The sequence below is a fragment of the Nelumbo nucifera genome, chromosome 1 (assembly GCF_055504915.1).
Source record: "Nelumbo nucifera cultivar China Antique chromosome 1, China Antique-T2T, whole genome shotgun sequence".
Taxonomy (NCBI): domain Eukaryota; kingdom Viridiplantae; phylum Streptophyta; class Magnoliopsida; order Proteales; family Nelumbonaceae; genus Nelumbo; species Nelumbo nucifera.
Window position 1 is genome coordinate 212,482,549 of NC_142649.1, and position 14,323 is coordinate 212,496,871.

A 14,323-nucleotide genomic window follows, 5' to 3' on the forward strand; every position below is an offset into this window, starting at 1 on the left:
TTTATAGAAATAAAATAATAAAAAAGAGAACTATTTTAGTAATTAAAATCTATAAGTTGCATAGGATATGACTTGTTCTCATAAATAATGGATCTGATGCATCTTTTAAAATAAGATTATATAGTTATATTTATTATTTATAAGAACAAAAATGCATTATTTACAAAACTTACTTTACGTTAATAAATTTTAAGAAGTTAATATAGTAATTAACTATCAAGATTATATTTTTTTTGGCAATATACAAAAGTATAAAAATGATAAAATATAGAACAATTGAAGTAATTAAACGCAGTCGTGTTTTTGGATTATTCGATCTATGGATTTACCTTCTCATGGGTCTAAAATATTTTAGATTAATTTATATGTTTATAATGATTAATTAATAATTTAGTTTAAATAAATAATAACATATTAATGGATTTATACATGTAGTAATTTATAAAAAGCAATATGATGTCATGAACTCTTTAATTGATGTATTAGCAGTAAAATTATATCTACATTCCTATATGTTGATTATAACGTATTTCTTCATGTAAACTATTAAAATATGTTATTTTTCGTGTATCTCATTCATAATTATTGCAACTTTAGACTTAATGTTGTTAATGTATTTATCAAAAATTTTGAGTTTGTTTTGTTATTCATGTGTATCCAAAATCTGCTGTGAATTTGTGACAAGTGTCCATTTCATCCTTGTTGATATGCTTTGCAATACCAATATAAATACCCCATATACATGAGAATACACATGTAATGAACACTTGTCATAGACTGAATAGGAGTCTAGGGAAAAAGTGTACTAGAAACCAAGGTTTTAAAAATCGGAACGGACATTGGTACCGTTTTGGCCACCGATTCTCGGGTAAAATGGTCTAACCGTCCAGTTTGAAACGTTCTCATTTTGAAAATATAAAACAAATAAAATGAAAAACAGTCAAAAAGCGTTGTCTGGGTTGATGAGTCGATGGTTTGACCATCCAGATCAATGGGCCACTGACTAAATCAATAGTTTTTAGATCAGGAGCAGTTTTAGGATGAAATGGAATCAGTTACCTGACTGGTTCTTGGGTCAATTGGTTTGACCATCTGATCCTGTCCGATTTTCAAAGCAAAGCTAGAACCAGATTAAATTCTAAGAATATAACTGCTAAATTACACTTCATGGTTTGACTTAGTACCTCTTTAAAAATGGTAGCTTTGACTCTTTGAGTTCTACTTTAAGGGGGCGTTTGTTATTTGGATTTGGAGGGGGTGGGGGAGAGTTGGTCAATGGGATTGGGAAAAGAAACCCATGTTCTTTTTTCATATTTATTTTTGGGGGCATCACTTTCTTGAGTAAGTGATACCTATCTTAGGTGGATGAATAGCTTTCTCACATAGGAGAAAGTTGTCAATACTTGGATGAGACAAAAATGCCCCTTTTAATAATGAATTATTATACTATAACGGTTAGGTTTTAAAAATCGACCTGGAACTGGAACCTTTCTGGCCATTAGTTTCCAGGTCGACAGTTTGACCGCCCAGTCCGAACGGGTGACCTGTTCCAATGAAAAAAATGATTAAAATAAAAATGACCAAAACTATTGAACGGGTTGAACTGGTTGATGGTTCAACCACCTAGGTCAGCGGATCGCTAACCAATTCAACAGTTTTTAGCTAGAAACCAGGTTTGGGGTAAAACCGGTTGCCTGGAAGGTTCCCAGGCCAAATGGTCCAACCGTCTAGATCAACGGCGGTTCCAAATCATTAGGTGATTAGGTAAAAAGTGTTTCCTATTAAGTGCATTTACCTGGATAAAAAAGTGAACGGGGGCATTAAAATTTTCACCTTTTAGTCCGTATCTCCTTCCAGTCGATCTCATCCGTGAACTGCACAAAGGTAGTCTTGACTGACCTTTGACCATGTCATGATGTGAAGCCCATGTTTTCACTTTTCAATGTCCTGAAATTCTAGCAAGTTTTTACCTAAAAAAAAAATCTGGCAATTTGTCGAATGGAATTTTGGGCATTTCAGCAAAATTCAGGATTATATCTGGTTGTATTTTATTTGGTAAGTAATGCTTACACGGATTTCTTTCAAATCATTCGCTTCTTCTTTTATCATCTTTTTTTCGTATGCTTTTGTTATTGAAAACATAAATATACTGTCGATCAACAGAATGTCAAAATTCCCTTTCCTTTTTTTTTTTTCAAGAAAGAAAATAAAGGATTCTTTCTTGAACTTAGAATTTAGAACTGCCTCAACCTCAACTTCAAACGATCATATCAAGAGAAATTTGACATTCCGGGAAGGCGAACAATTTATATGCATTTTCTCCCTTTCTGTGCAAATCAAATCCATGTGACGTCCGATTTATATCTTAAATACAATTGCCCGAACTTCCAGTCTCGGGCAGAGTATTAGAATTCTCAGTTACCGACATGTTTCAATTTATTCCATGGGCATTATTATAATTCCTTTCAAAGCTGTAATTTTGATTAACCAATGGATTCAACGCTTGAAATCCAATGGTTAATGCAACAACATTGTGTCTGGATGGAAGCCCACACCAATGAACTTGGATCTTACGTCATATAACCTCACAGCACGTTGCAGCCATGCATTAGGAATATCTCCCCCATGAATGACCACATACAAGTACGGGAAGTTTCCTTCAAGTGTGCCCTGTGAGGAGCAAATCCGGATTCCCCACCAATAGCACATCAATAATATCCAATCGGATATTCCATTTCCATCATGCATTGGCAACCAAGGGATGAAAATGACCCAAGAGCAGTTCATTGGGCGAGTTGCCGAGTAAGGAGAAGAAAATGAGCTCAAGACTGAACAAACAACAACGGTTCTATTACTTGCAAGCCGTGCAATTATTAGCCAAGTGCTCTGAGACGGCTGAAAGACCCAATTGAACAAGGTTCGCTTTTGAGTCTGTTCGTGGGATTTAAGATTGTCAGTTGCCACCTGCGGTTTCTGAAACTTAACTAGTAAGCTTACAATTTCGTTATTATTAATCATCTGCGGTGGAAGACTTGTATGGAAGTATGGATTAAGCCAATAGAAGCTAGTAACAATTGCAGAATAAATACAAATTTAACTTAATTTACAAGGTTTGAATAACAAATCAACCTCGCCAGCAGACTACATGCTAGCAACAATAGACAGCTCTTGTTCCACATCTGGCTCCCCGTCTGACCCTACCAAAATTGTCTGCAAGACAAAAATCGTTTTTATGATATAATAGGAACTTCAATGAATAACCACCAAAATAGCAACACCATTGAAAATATATAGATACACAGGAAAATTGCTTCATCACTTGGTTCAAAAGAACCAGTAAGATGATCCCAGAAACCTCTTCATTTATTGGAAATCTGTCATCTTAATCTGGTTTACTTGTTTATGCTTTGAATTACTGTAGTTTTTAGTAATGCAAAACAAAATGAGGGCAACCATTTTTAGTCGGTGCCTAACATTTGAAGCCAACATGGCTATCCCAAGTCATATATTGGTAGTTTAGATGCTAAGGGCCTGCAAAAAACGATCATCAGGGCTGGCCTGGTACCACCCAAATATAACGCCTAGGTAAGTCCAGGGATGAAGCTTGGTCGGAGCATATTCAGATTCAGGAGTAGCACTGTAGAACATAGAGCTGCACCTCCTCTTCCGAACTGCATTTGGCTCATTTACATTTACAAGATTTTTCATCTCCTATGGAGTAAAAGATATCTAATGTAAGATAACTTAGTCGTTCCAGGTAATAATCTTAGAAATCTGTACGCTAGCACCTTCACTGTCCCCGACTCCAACCACCCTTTCCCCTTTCCAGTTATGAACTGCTAAGTCTGGACCTACCATTACACCGCAAAGGCCCAATGTTGTCATATTCACCTATGGAGTTGAAGTTATACCCCTGCCCCCTCACCACACAAAGGCCCACTTTTGGACCTAGAGTAGTAGGGCTCTAATGGTCGATTTAAATTTCCAAGTAATTCAAGAATTGTAATCATTTATTATGATATTAAATTTCTATATTTTTAATATTTTAAAAAGTCATTTGCACAGTTGACATCCACAAGGTCAATCCAGTTCATTTGCAGTTCTGAGCAGATTGACCTAACCTGCTTGCCCACCCTTAGTTCAATGTCTACATAATGCTGGACACCATGATAATAAAAATAGTAGATACGAAACCAACAAATCAGCACATACCTCTGAATCACTTGGTTTGTTCTGTGAAAGATAATGGTCCAATGCACCATCACCATAAAGAATTTTGGCACCACAGCCATGTCCTTCTGCAGCTCCAACAGCTTCCTCATCAACCACAACAGCATCTATTTTATCATTTCCGGTTCTTGTGTCTGGAATCTAGCAAATAATCCATCATAAATCCAATTAGTTTTGAATCTTTGGATATCAAACATGGGGTTATATCCTTTTCTCTTTTTCTTTCTTTTTTTAAATTTTAATCACTTAATGATAGTTTTAAATAAAAAAACAAAAAAAGGTGCACCCTGAAAAGAAAACACCATTCTCTTAATACCAGAACACAATACAACATCCCTCTCCCCTAAAAAACCCTTCCCCAGGAAAAAAGTGATTTTATATTTCCCATCTTGTTCTGATCATTACTCCATCTGGAGGCTTCTCTCACTGGCAGTCCTCTAATCCAGATAAAGGAGGGTTGTGTTGGATTGGCAGCTGACATAAAAACCTAGAGACAATTTTAGGGGATTCTCCAGATGATGACACATTGATTTGGCACCCTGAAGCAGTCTTTAAGGATACTAGTAATTTGACAGAAAATAAGACTTTTAATAGAGCACAATGGTAGGATAGGATTTATGAAGCCAAAAATAATTAGGGTTAAGGTTGATTTTGAATTTTGATCATATAACTGCAACTAAGCTACCAAATCCAAGCTTATAGGAAGGATTGAAAATTGGCCTGCAAGCAGGTCTGGTAAATCAGGCAGGAATTTGCCATTTTTTAACCTATTTTTAGAATTATGGAGGGGAATGGATTACACACCTCATACATTGCATCCATCAAAATATTCTCCAATATGGATCGCAAGCCTCGGGCCCCAGTGTTTTTGGCCATTGCTTTTCTAGCAATCACTCTCAAAGAATTTTCTGTGAAATGCAGTTTGACCTGAGTTAACACAAATTTGTAAAATCAATACAGCTGGAGTATTTATGGAGCTATCAAAATTGCTACACAAACGTGCAAGTAAACTTACGCCATTCATTTTCAGAAGGAAAAACTTAATATTACAATCAGATTTTGAAGGGAAGTATTTTCATAAGGAAAAACTTACACCATTCATTTGAAACAACTTTCTGTATTGCTTTCCAAGGGCATTTTTTGGCTCTATAAGAACCTAGACAACAAAATCTGCAAACTATTAGATAGAAATTGACATCTCATTTTACTGGACAAAAATTAGACAATTTCAGAAAGGCAAACAACACCGTTGCATGTGCTTACACACTATATTTGTCCATAGTACTTTGAAATGAAAAGTCATTTGAGATCAAAATTTATAAACCAACCACCCCCATGCAAAAACAGGGAGAAAAACAGCTTACAAGAGGAAGATATGTGTAAATGAGTTGAACAACAAAATCAAGAAGAAGAAAAAAAGAAAAATTACCTTAACAAGTTGATCTTCAGTTAGAGCTGATAAACTAACTAGGATTGGAAATCGCCCAATAAATTCAGGTATCAAACCATATGCAATAAGATCACTGCTCTCAACCTGCATAATCAAAGAAGCAGTGTTGTTAGTGTGGCAAGGTGATGACTAATTGCTTTAGCCTCCCTAATTGATGCAATGATTAGTCAGTGCCTAGGTTCTAACTAATCAACCACAAAATGATATGTTTTAAATCAAGTTAATATAGAATGCAAATATGCAATAAAAGAGTGATATAGAATATCAGTGCACAGTTTTTGTTTTGCAGACAGTGAGCACACTGATGATAGGAAGAGGACCTGAAATAACTTATTTTCTTTGATAGCAAAATTGGAAAAAAAATTAGTAGAAGGGATGGAGGTTTGGGTATCGGGAACATAAGGAAATAGGAACTTGGCTCTTCTAGGGAAATGGCTTTGGAGGTTCTCATTGGAGAAGGACAAACTTTGGGTGAAGATAGTGGGCAGTACTCATGGGGTTGCAGCTAATGGATGGGACTCTGGGATTCTGGCAAGGAGTACAAGAGCATCTCCTTGGAAAGCTATTCAAGCTATTCTACCTTTGTTTTCTCCATGGATCAAGTATGACTTGCACTCAGGCAACCTCATTAATTTTTGGGAACATGTTTGGATTGGGGACTCCACCCTAAAAGACCAATTCCCAAGCCTTTTTGCCCTTTCCACTTTTAAAAATGAACCCGGTTTCTTCATTCATTGTTCCTTCTAATTCTATTTCTAGGGTTGGCTGGAACTTGGTCCTACGAAGAGATATCAGGGACACAGAGCTTGATGGTATCTCATCACTGTTATCCATTCTTGAAGGTGGGGTGTTCCTAAAGCCAACAAAGGCAGATAGTAGAATTTGGACACTCACCCCCTCTGGATCCTTCACTTGTGCTTCTTTCTTTAGAGCTTTCACACATTCTTCTTCCTCTGGCTTGTCTTTCCCTGTTAAAGAGGTATGGTGTCATCCTATACCTCCTAAGGTTGGGAATTTCTGTTGGGAAGCCTTTTTGGAAAGAGCTAATACAACAGATTTACTTCAAAGAAAAAGACCCAATAGTTGTTTTTGTCCTCACTGGTGTGTCCTTTGTAGGGGTGGCAACGAGCCGAGCTTTTCACGAGCTACTCGAGCTCGAGCTCGAGCCCAATTCAATGGCTCGATTATTAAACGAGCCAAGCTCGAGCCTATTAGAGCTCGGCTCGTAAGACTCGCAAGCCGACTCAAATATATATATATATATATATATATATTATAATTCTTAATTTTTTAAATATAAAATAAAATTTTTTTATATATAATTTTTATTTTTATAAAATAATTTTTCTAAATATTTTTATAATAAAATATATAATAAAACATTTTTATAAAATATAAAACGAGTCGAGTCGAGCCGAGCCGAGCCGAGCTTGAGCTTATGAACTCTTGACTCTAGCCGAACTCGAGCTAGAGCTCGAGCCTTATAGAATAGTCTCGAGCCGAGCTCGAGCCTGGTACTATTCGGCTCGGCTCGAATCCACTCGTAGTCCTTTGTACAGCTGATGGTGAGTCTAGATATCATTTACTAATCTCCTGTCAGTTCACTAACATCATTTGGGAATGGTGTACTTCTTTGTTTGGGTGCAGGTGGACCCCCCCTTTGAATGTGCAAAGCCTATTCACATTTATGCCGATTCGGCCAACAAAAAGGGCCAAGTTTATGTGGAGGTGTATGAGGGTTGCAGTCTGTTGGACTATTTGGGAGGAGAGAAATTCACGAATATTTACAGATAAGGAGAGAAGTTTGGAAGTAGTACTGGAGGTCATCCATATTAGGGTTATACACTGGCTGAAAACCTTGGCTCTGTTCGCAGAATTCTTAGTTGATGAGTTGCAAAGAAAGTGGAAGGAGATAGCAGAACTTGCTCCAATGAGGAAGGCCTCAAATGTTTGTTGGATCCCCCCACCCCATGACTTTGCTAAACTGAACTTTGATGGCAGCAGCTTAGGCAATCCAGGGCCATCCGGAATAGGGGGAGTAATAAGAGATGAACAAGGGAATCTGTTAGCTATGTATTCTGGACCAGTAGGGGTGGGAGATTCTTTGAGAGTTGGGATTCTTGCAGCTCTTGAAGGGGTACAAAGAATCAAGGATATTCATAGAAGGAGATTCTGAAGGGTGGTAAACTGGCTGAATAGTCTTAGACTTTGGAATTACAGTAATGAAAAGAGGAAATTCAAGTGGCTTACTAAGGACATGGAAATCCAATACAAATGGGTAAAAAGAAGTGCGAACTCTTTGGCAGATGGTCTAGCTAGACAAGGGGTGAACAGACATTCTATATTTTGGGTTGTCTTGTAACTTTTGTTTTTGATGTTTAATGGTTGTTCTTGGGATCTAAGATTGTTTAGCCCCCATGCCCTGTAACTTTCTCATATTTTTAATATTACTACAATCCACAATTATTGATAAAAAAAAGGAAAAAAAAGGATATCTTTTATTCTAAACCATCACAGATGCTTAGAGCAACTAGCAAGCATAATAGCAAAACGAAAGCATATGTAATATTATTGGAGAGATAAATTGTGTTCTAAAAGGCACACTTAGGTTCACAACTACATCTCATTTGGGAGCTATGCCTCACTTGTCTTGCTGCTATGTTGATAAATTATCTTGGATTTGATGTTTAAGTAGGTAATTTACTGTTTAGGTCATTAAAAGGTCATAACCCAACATTGGTCCCAGCCATTTGGGGTTTTGGGATGGATCAACAAAAAATAGGTAATTTACTATAATATAGGTCATATCCATTATTTTTAGAGTTTAAGTAGTTTAGTCTATATAGGATTTGAACCCACAGGCTATATACTTTTGTGTTAATAATATGACGCCATTTAGTTAACAATATTTTATTTCCTTTCAGAATTTTGATTTGCATATTGTTATATATTATTTGCATCTTACTTTTTTCATTGGTGGTGCCTCACTTGGTTTAGGCATGCACCTTACTTTTTACCTCACGCCTTAGACTCTACAAACTCCTTGCACTTTAGTTGTGCTGCTCCCTTTTAAAACTACAAGATGATACAAACAAACAATGCTTTAAAATAAGTTGGCCTAATTGATGCTTTAGTAATCCTGGGTGGCTACATCATGGGTATAGACCAATTAGGTAGTGATGCAACACATATGACCCTCAATGAATTCATTTGTAACATTAAAAAGAACTAGTCAGCGATTGATAAATGCTTTGGTAGCATTTTGGAGTTCACACTACAAATGAATCTCCTGCATGCTTCAGGATATAATTTTAGAAAATCTAGGGTGTTTAATAAACACGGCTGTAAGATGAACTTTCTAGTTGAGTTTTGGTTTATACTAACATTTTCCAGCAAATTTGATGCCACTATAGCATTTGTCAGACCACTAGTCCTCATATTTGCACGTATTGGTGCTCCAAACCCAATAGAAGAATCTTGGCGTCTGCAATAGATAACAAAACATATTGCAAATCAAAGAGAAAAAAAGACAAAACACATTGTGAAGCCAAAGATGCAAACAGAAGCATTACTACTATGGGAATCAAAAGGGTTATTTACTTATATATACCTTTCTGAGATTGTTTTCTCCAAATCAACAAAGGCACCCCCACATATAAAGAGAATGTCTTTTGTGTCAATCTGCCACACACACAAAAAAAATGATATTGAGCATGATTATCCATAAGACTCATAATGTATGCTGAGAAATACCCTAATGAAAGTTGACTTGAAAACTTGATTTATACCTTGCCCCATGTTTTGAAAAGGATATGGAATTAACAAAAGATGAATTTGATAAATAAAAGATTTTCAGATTTTTAAAAATACAGAAGAAATTAAGATGAATGGAGAAAATTTCAAGGACAACAGGTTCCCCTGTGCTTATAGGGAACATGAAGTCAAGTTGAATCTTTAAATTATTTTCATTTGTCCTTCTTCAACATGAAATAAGTAGATGACCTTCAATTGATTCAATAATGCATACAAATTTTCCCTTCAGATCATTGTTTTTGATCTCATCACCAACCAATACCCTGGTACATCACAAGGTGTAACTATGAAGCAGTGGATTTGAAGCCACAATAACTAAGAAAAGAGGTGAAAAATCAGCTTGAACCAAGGTTCAAAGTATCGATGCACCTGATACAAATGAATATGTGTATTAGGTATTTCTATACTATCAAACATTATTTATTTTTATTTTTTCTTCTGATATTTTAACAGGGGATCAGTTTTAGTACTCTTTAACATTTAAAAAACACAGGTTTCTTGAAATGCCTTGAAAATGGAATTCCGGTTAGCCCCCTATACAATATGATACACCCAATACAGGGCGTATCATATCGAATATTTGGACCTTGGTTCGAACTTCAAAGAGATCACAGGCATAAAAGATGGTGGGGAGATTTAGAAGCTAATTGAAGGAGCACTTGGACTAAGAAGACATCCCAAGACTTTGGTTTGGAAAAGGAGCTGATCAAGACCATCATAGAAAATCAAAACAATTTACCGGAGGCCAACTTATTCACAGAGATGAGTACTTTTGATTCATTATTCCTGGGGTTGGAGTGCAGTGACAGGAAAGACGAGGAGAGGGCTGGAAACTCTGTTCCAGATTCAGAACACAGAGGAGAGATTGAATATTGACATTTTAGAAAAGACAAATGTTGGTGTGGTAGAGGATGAAAGAGGGACTGGGAAGGGAGTAAAGACGAGGTTGGTGCATATGAAGGAGATGAAGGAGAAATAACAATTTTAATAAAGCGGTTGAAGATGGAGTGGTGTCTTAAGGTTGTGACAGACAGTAAGGGCTGAAGAAAGTGGGATTAGAGTGACAAAACTAATCAGTGGGCTTGAGGAAGTTGTGGAAGACGAGTAAAATAGGAAGAAAGATAAAGATCCAGAATCAAGGGAAGAGGAAGTAAGGACAGAAAGGGGGGAGATGTTCTAGGTTTAGCTTGTTCTAGAATATATAGAAGGAAGAGGAATTATCGAACAAGATCTCTGCAGGATAATGTGTTTAACTACTGAAGGGGAGGAAGAAGAGGAAGTAAGGACAACAGGGGGGGGGATGTTCCAGGTTTAGCTTGCTCTAGAATATATAGAAGGAAGACGAATTATCGAACAAGATCTCTGCAGGAAAGTGATGTGTGTTTAGCTATTGAAAAGGAGGACAAAGAGGAAAGATGACTCAAGTGGAGACGAGATTACAATGGATGAAAGATCAGTAGATTTGGAAAATGGTAACGAACACAGAGGTCACAGTGAGCAAGACTTCTGAGTTTAGTTTTCGTTGGGGGAGAGTTCACTAGGAAGATCTTCAAAGAATTGGAACAAAAATATCCAATGCTTTGAGGAAGTATGATACAGGAGATGAAGGCAAAGTTTCAAAGGTTGAAGACAATCATGTTGCTCAGAGATCAGCTGGAATTGTAGGGGATGGGGGGGTGAAGAATCAGGCACGGATCAGTTGTTTGAGAAGAACATGGTTTGGGAATTAGAAAGGAACAATTAGTCTAGGGTTTTGATGGAATCCAGGAAGCCTACCATGCTATAAGAAGATTCAGAAATCAGAGAAAGCACCAAATATTTTGGTGTCAAAATTTTTTGCTAATTAAAAAGGGGTCTGTTTGTAATCGGGCCAAATAAGAATTGAAATCCAGGAATGTACTAAAGAAGTAGAGAGCTTTTGTTCTTGTTTGCTTTTTTCGGGGTGCTGGATTGTTGGATATGTTGGACATTGGTTTTTTGTATTTCTCTGATAAGGTTTGGTTTTGTTTTGAGTTTGTTGCTTGGAAGTTTGTTTGATCAAGTTATAGGTTTTTGGGTTTGGTGTTTCATTGGTTTTTTCAGTGGTCTAAGTGTTGTGTTTCTATTGCTTCTTTTATTAGGTTGGTTTTGGTTTGGAGTGGGTGGGAGTTGAATTGGTTTTTTTTTTTTCAAAAAAGCTAAAGTATAATTGTATTATATCAAAAGGTCCTTTGTACAAAGAGAAGCTGTACAAAAAGCTGTGCAGAAGGACCTCAAAAAAAGGCCATCCTCAAAAAGGTACAATCAGATGTAGAATTGCCATATTGATGGCCTTGGCTTCAGAGGAAGCTTTGTGTTAAAAAATCCTGTTGTTCCTTTCTAGCCACAGAGCCCATAGAATTGCCAAAGGAATGGAGGACCAGCAGACTTTTCCTTTCTTTGTCGACCCGGATATGTGCCATTCCTCCAAACATGCTTTCACTGAGACAGGCATGCACCAACTATAATTCAGGGTCTTCAAAAAGTAGCTCCAAATTTCTGAAACAAACTTGTGGTGTAAAAACAGATGTTTAACTGATTCCAGCTCCACATTACAAAGACCGCACCTCATATCATTGCAGACAAAGTCTCTCTCCAGCAACATTTCTTTTTTTTTTTTTATCAATAACAATCAGCTTTATTAAATTAGAAAGGAGCAATTACAAAGAAATAGGGGAGGTAAAATGACTTAGTTCCCCAACAACAAATTACACAAAGAGATATATTAGAAATTAGCCCAAAACAAAGACACCCTATTCACCCCTTGCTTAGCTAACCCATCAGCAAAAGAGTTGGCATTTCTTTTCACCCAGCTGTACTTCACCTCAATGTCCCTAGCAAACCATTTGAACGTTTTTCCTTTCATTACTGTAGCTCCACGTGGTACTGTTGTCTTTAGCCATCTAACCACCACCTCCGAATCACCTTTAAGGTCCAATCTTCTTATGTTCAATTGCCTTGCTCTTTGGATTCCTTCCAAAACCGCAGAGATCTCAGCCCTGAGAGGGTCCCCTTCTCCAATTGGGCCTGAATACAAGGCCATAATAAACCCCTCCTCATTCCTGAAGACACCCCCAAACCCAGATAGTCCTGGATTTCCAAAATTACTCCCATCAAAGTTCAGTTTTATAAATCCGGAGGGTGGGGAAGTCCAAATGGGGCTGGAAATTCTATTAACTGGAGCAGGGTTTGCTATCTCTTTCCAATTTCTCAGCAAGTCAGTCATGGAAATGTCTGTAAAAAGGTCCAAAGATTTCAGCCAGTGAACCACCCTTAGGTGTATCAGATCTATTAAGCTCTCAGCTGTTCTCTCCTTTAATGAAAATATACGAAAGTTCCTTTCTTCCTGTAAGGACCAACAAACTGCTGCCCTAATGCATCTCCACATAATCCTCCCTTTCCTTAGGCCAGCTGAAGAAGGACGAAGAGAATAGACTTTGCACATTCAAGGGAGGAGTCCAATTACACCCAAAAAGGGATAAAACCCACTCCCAAATAGATTTAGCAAACAAGCAAGTAAACATAAGGTGGTATCCGGTTTCCCCAGCAACCTTGCAGAGAGAACACCAATTTGGGGATAAACAAGAAATAGGTTGCTTTCTTTGAAGTAGGTCACTTGTGTTGATTTGTTCCAAGAAAGTTTCCTAGCAAAAACTACCAACCCGAGGAGAATAGGCTTACTCCAAACCTCTTTAGCAGGGAAGGGCAACCCAAGAGGAGCAGGAGGATGAGTAAGGTTTCAAAAAAAGAGGCATAGGAGAAGGCACCCGAGGAGGAGGGGGTCCAAATTCTAATATTGTCCTTAGTGGGGTCCAGGAAAACATTATCAAGGATGTTTAACAATGTCAAAATGCAGTCCAAATCTGTATCCCTAAAGGCCCTTCTCGGGTCTAGGTTCCACCCAAAGCCAGAAGTTGAGTCTGAAGGAACTAAGAAGAAAGAAATAGGTTCATTCTTCAGGTCTGACAGAGCAAACAAAGAGGGGAACTGTTCCATCAAAGGGGAATCCCCAACCTAAGTTTGTTCCCAAAATTTTATTAGGTTACCTGAGTAGCCATATCTGATCCAAGGAAAGAATGCTGGAAGTATATCATGAATGGCTTTCCACGGAGATGCAGCTGTAGCTCTTGCCAAAATTCCAGGATCCCAGCCATTGTCCTCCAGCCCACGAATGCTAGCCACTATCTTTGTCCACAATTTGTCCCTTTCCAAAGGAAATCTCTAGCAACATTTCTTTGGAAAGGCATTTCTCTAAAGCTACTACCCAGTGTTTTAAAAGCGCAAGGGCCAATTTGCGCCAGAGGCACAAGGCGAGGCGTGCGCCTTTTTAAGAAAGGCACAAAATTACTAAAAAAAGCTAAAAAATAAAAAGTTAGAAAATTCCAAAAAAATGCCAAAAAAATTTAAAAAATATTAAAACATAATGTTAATAAAAATATAAACTTAAATTTTAAAATAAATGATTTAAAAAGCCTATTATCTAAAATTAAAATACATAAACATAACATGTAAAGTGTATTCAAATGAAAATTTAAAAATAAAAGCATACATATAAAGCATTTTCAAGCATGTAAAACCCACAATCTCTTTTTTTCCTTAATTGCATTGCTTCAAGTAGTTAATGTGATGTAAAACATATTGCATTCTTGATTCTATGAGTCACCTTTGTAGCATGTCCCTCGAGGCAAGCCCGAACAAGTCTATGTTAGGGTCTGAAATTCTTATTTCTCACATAAAAAATAATGATTTTACAACTTTCGTTGCCTTTTAAGAAGATATTTTTTTGCAATGAATGAATGAACAACATAAGCA

The 14,323-nt window shown here is 37.1% G+C and overlaps 1 protein-coding gene across 3 annotated transcripts in view; it reads right to left on the reverse strand.

Moving 5' to 3' along the window:
- Positions 1 to 2,980: 2,980 nt before the first annotated feature.
- Positions 2,981 to 14,323, reverse strand: part of CLPX (CLP protease regulatory subunit X) — a 31,057-nt gene continuing 19,714 nt past the window's right edge. For 2 of the 3 annotated variants that reach the window (XM_010269309.2, XM_088896112.1), the window contains 7 exons: positions 9,291 to 9,361; positions 9,065 to 9,164; positions 5,660 to 5,764; positions 5,324 to 5,386; positions 5,035 to 5,157; positions 4,213 to 4,371; positions 2,981 to 3,210 (listed from right to left, as the gene is read on the reverse strand). In XM_010269309.2, coding sequence (XP_010267611.1) covers positions 3,142 to 3,210; positions 4,213 to 4,371; positions 5,035 to 5,157; positions 5,324 to 5,386; positions 5,660 to 5,764; positions 9,065 to 9,164; positions 9,291 to 9,361 — 690 coding nt within the window. In that variant the 3' untranslated portion in view covers positions 2,981 to 3,141. The remainder of the gene's footprint in view (positions 3,211 to 4,212; positions 4,372 to 5,034; positions 5,158 to 5,323; positions 5,387 to 5,659; positions 5,765 to 9,064; positions 9,165 to 9,290; positions 9,362 to 14,323) is intronic. The other variant, XR_016081020.1, reaches the window with a different exon arrangement.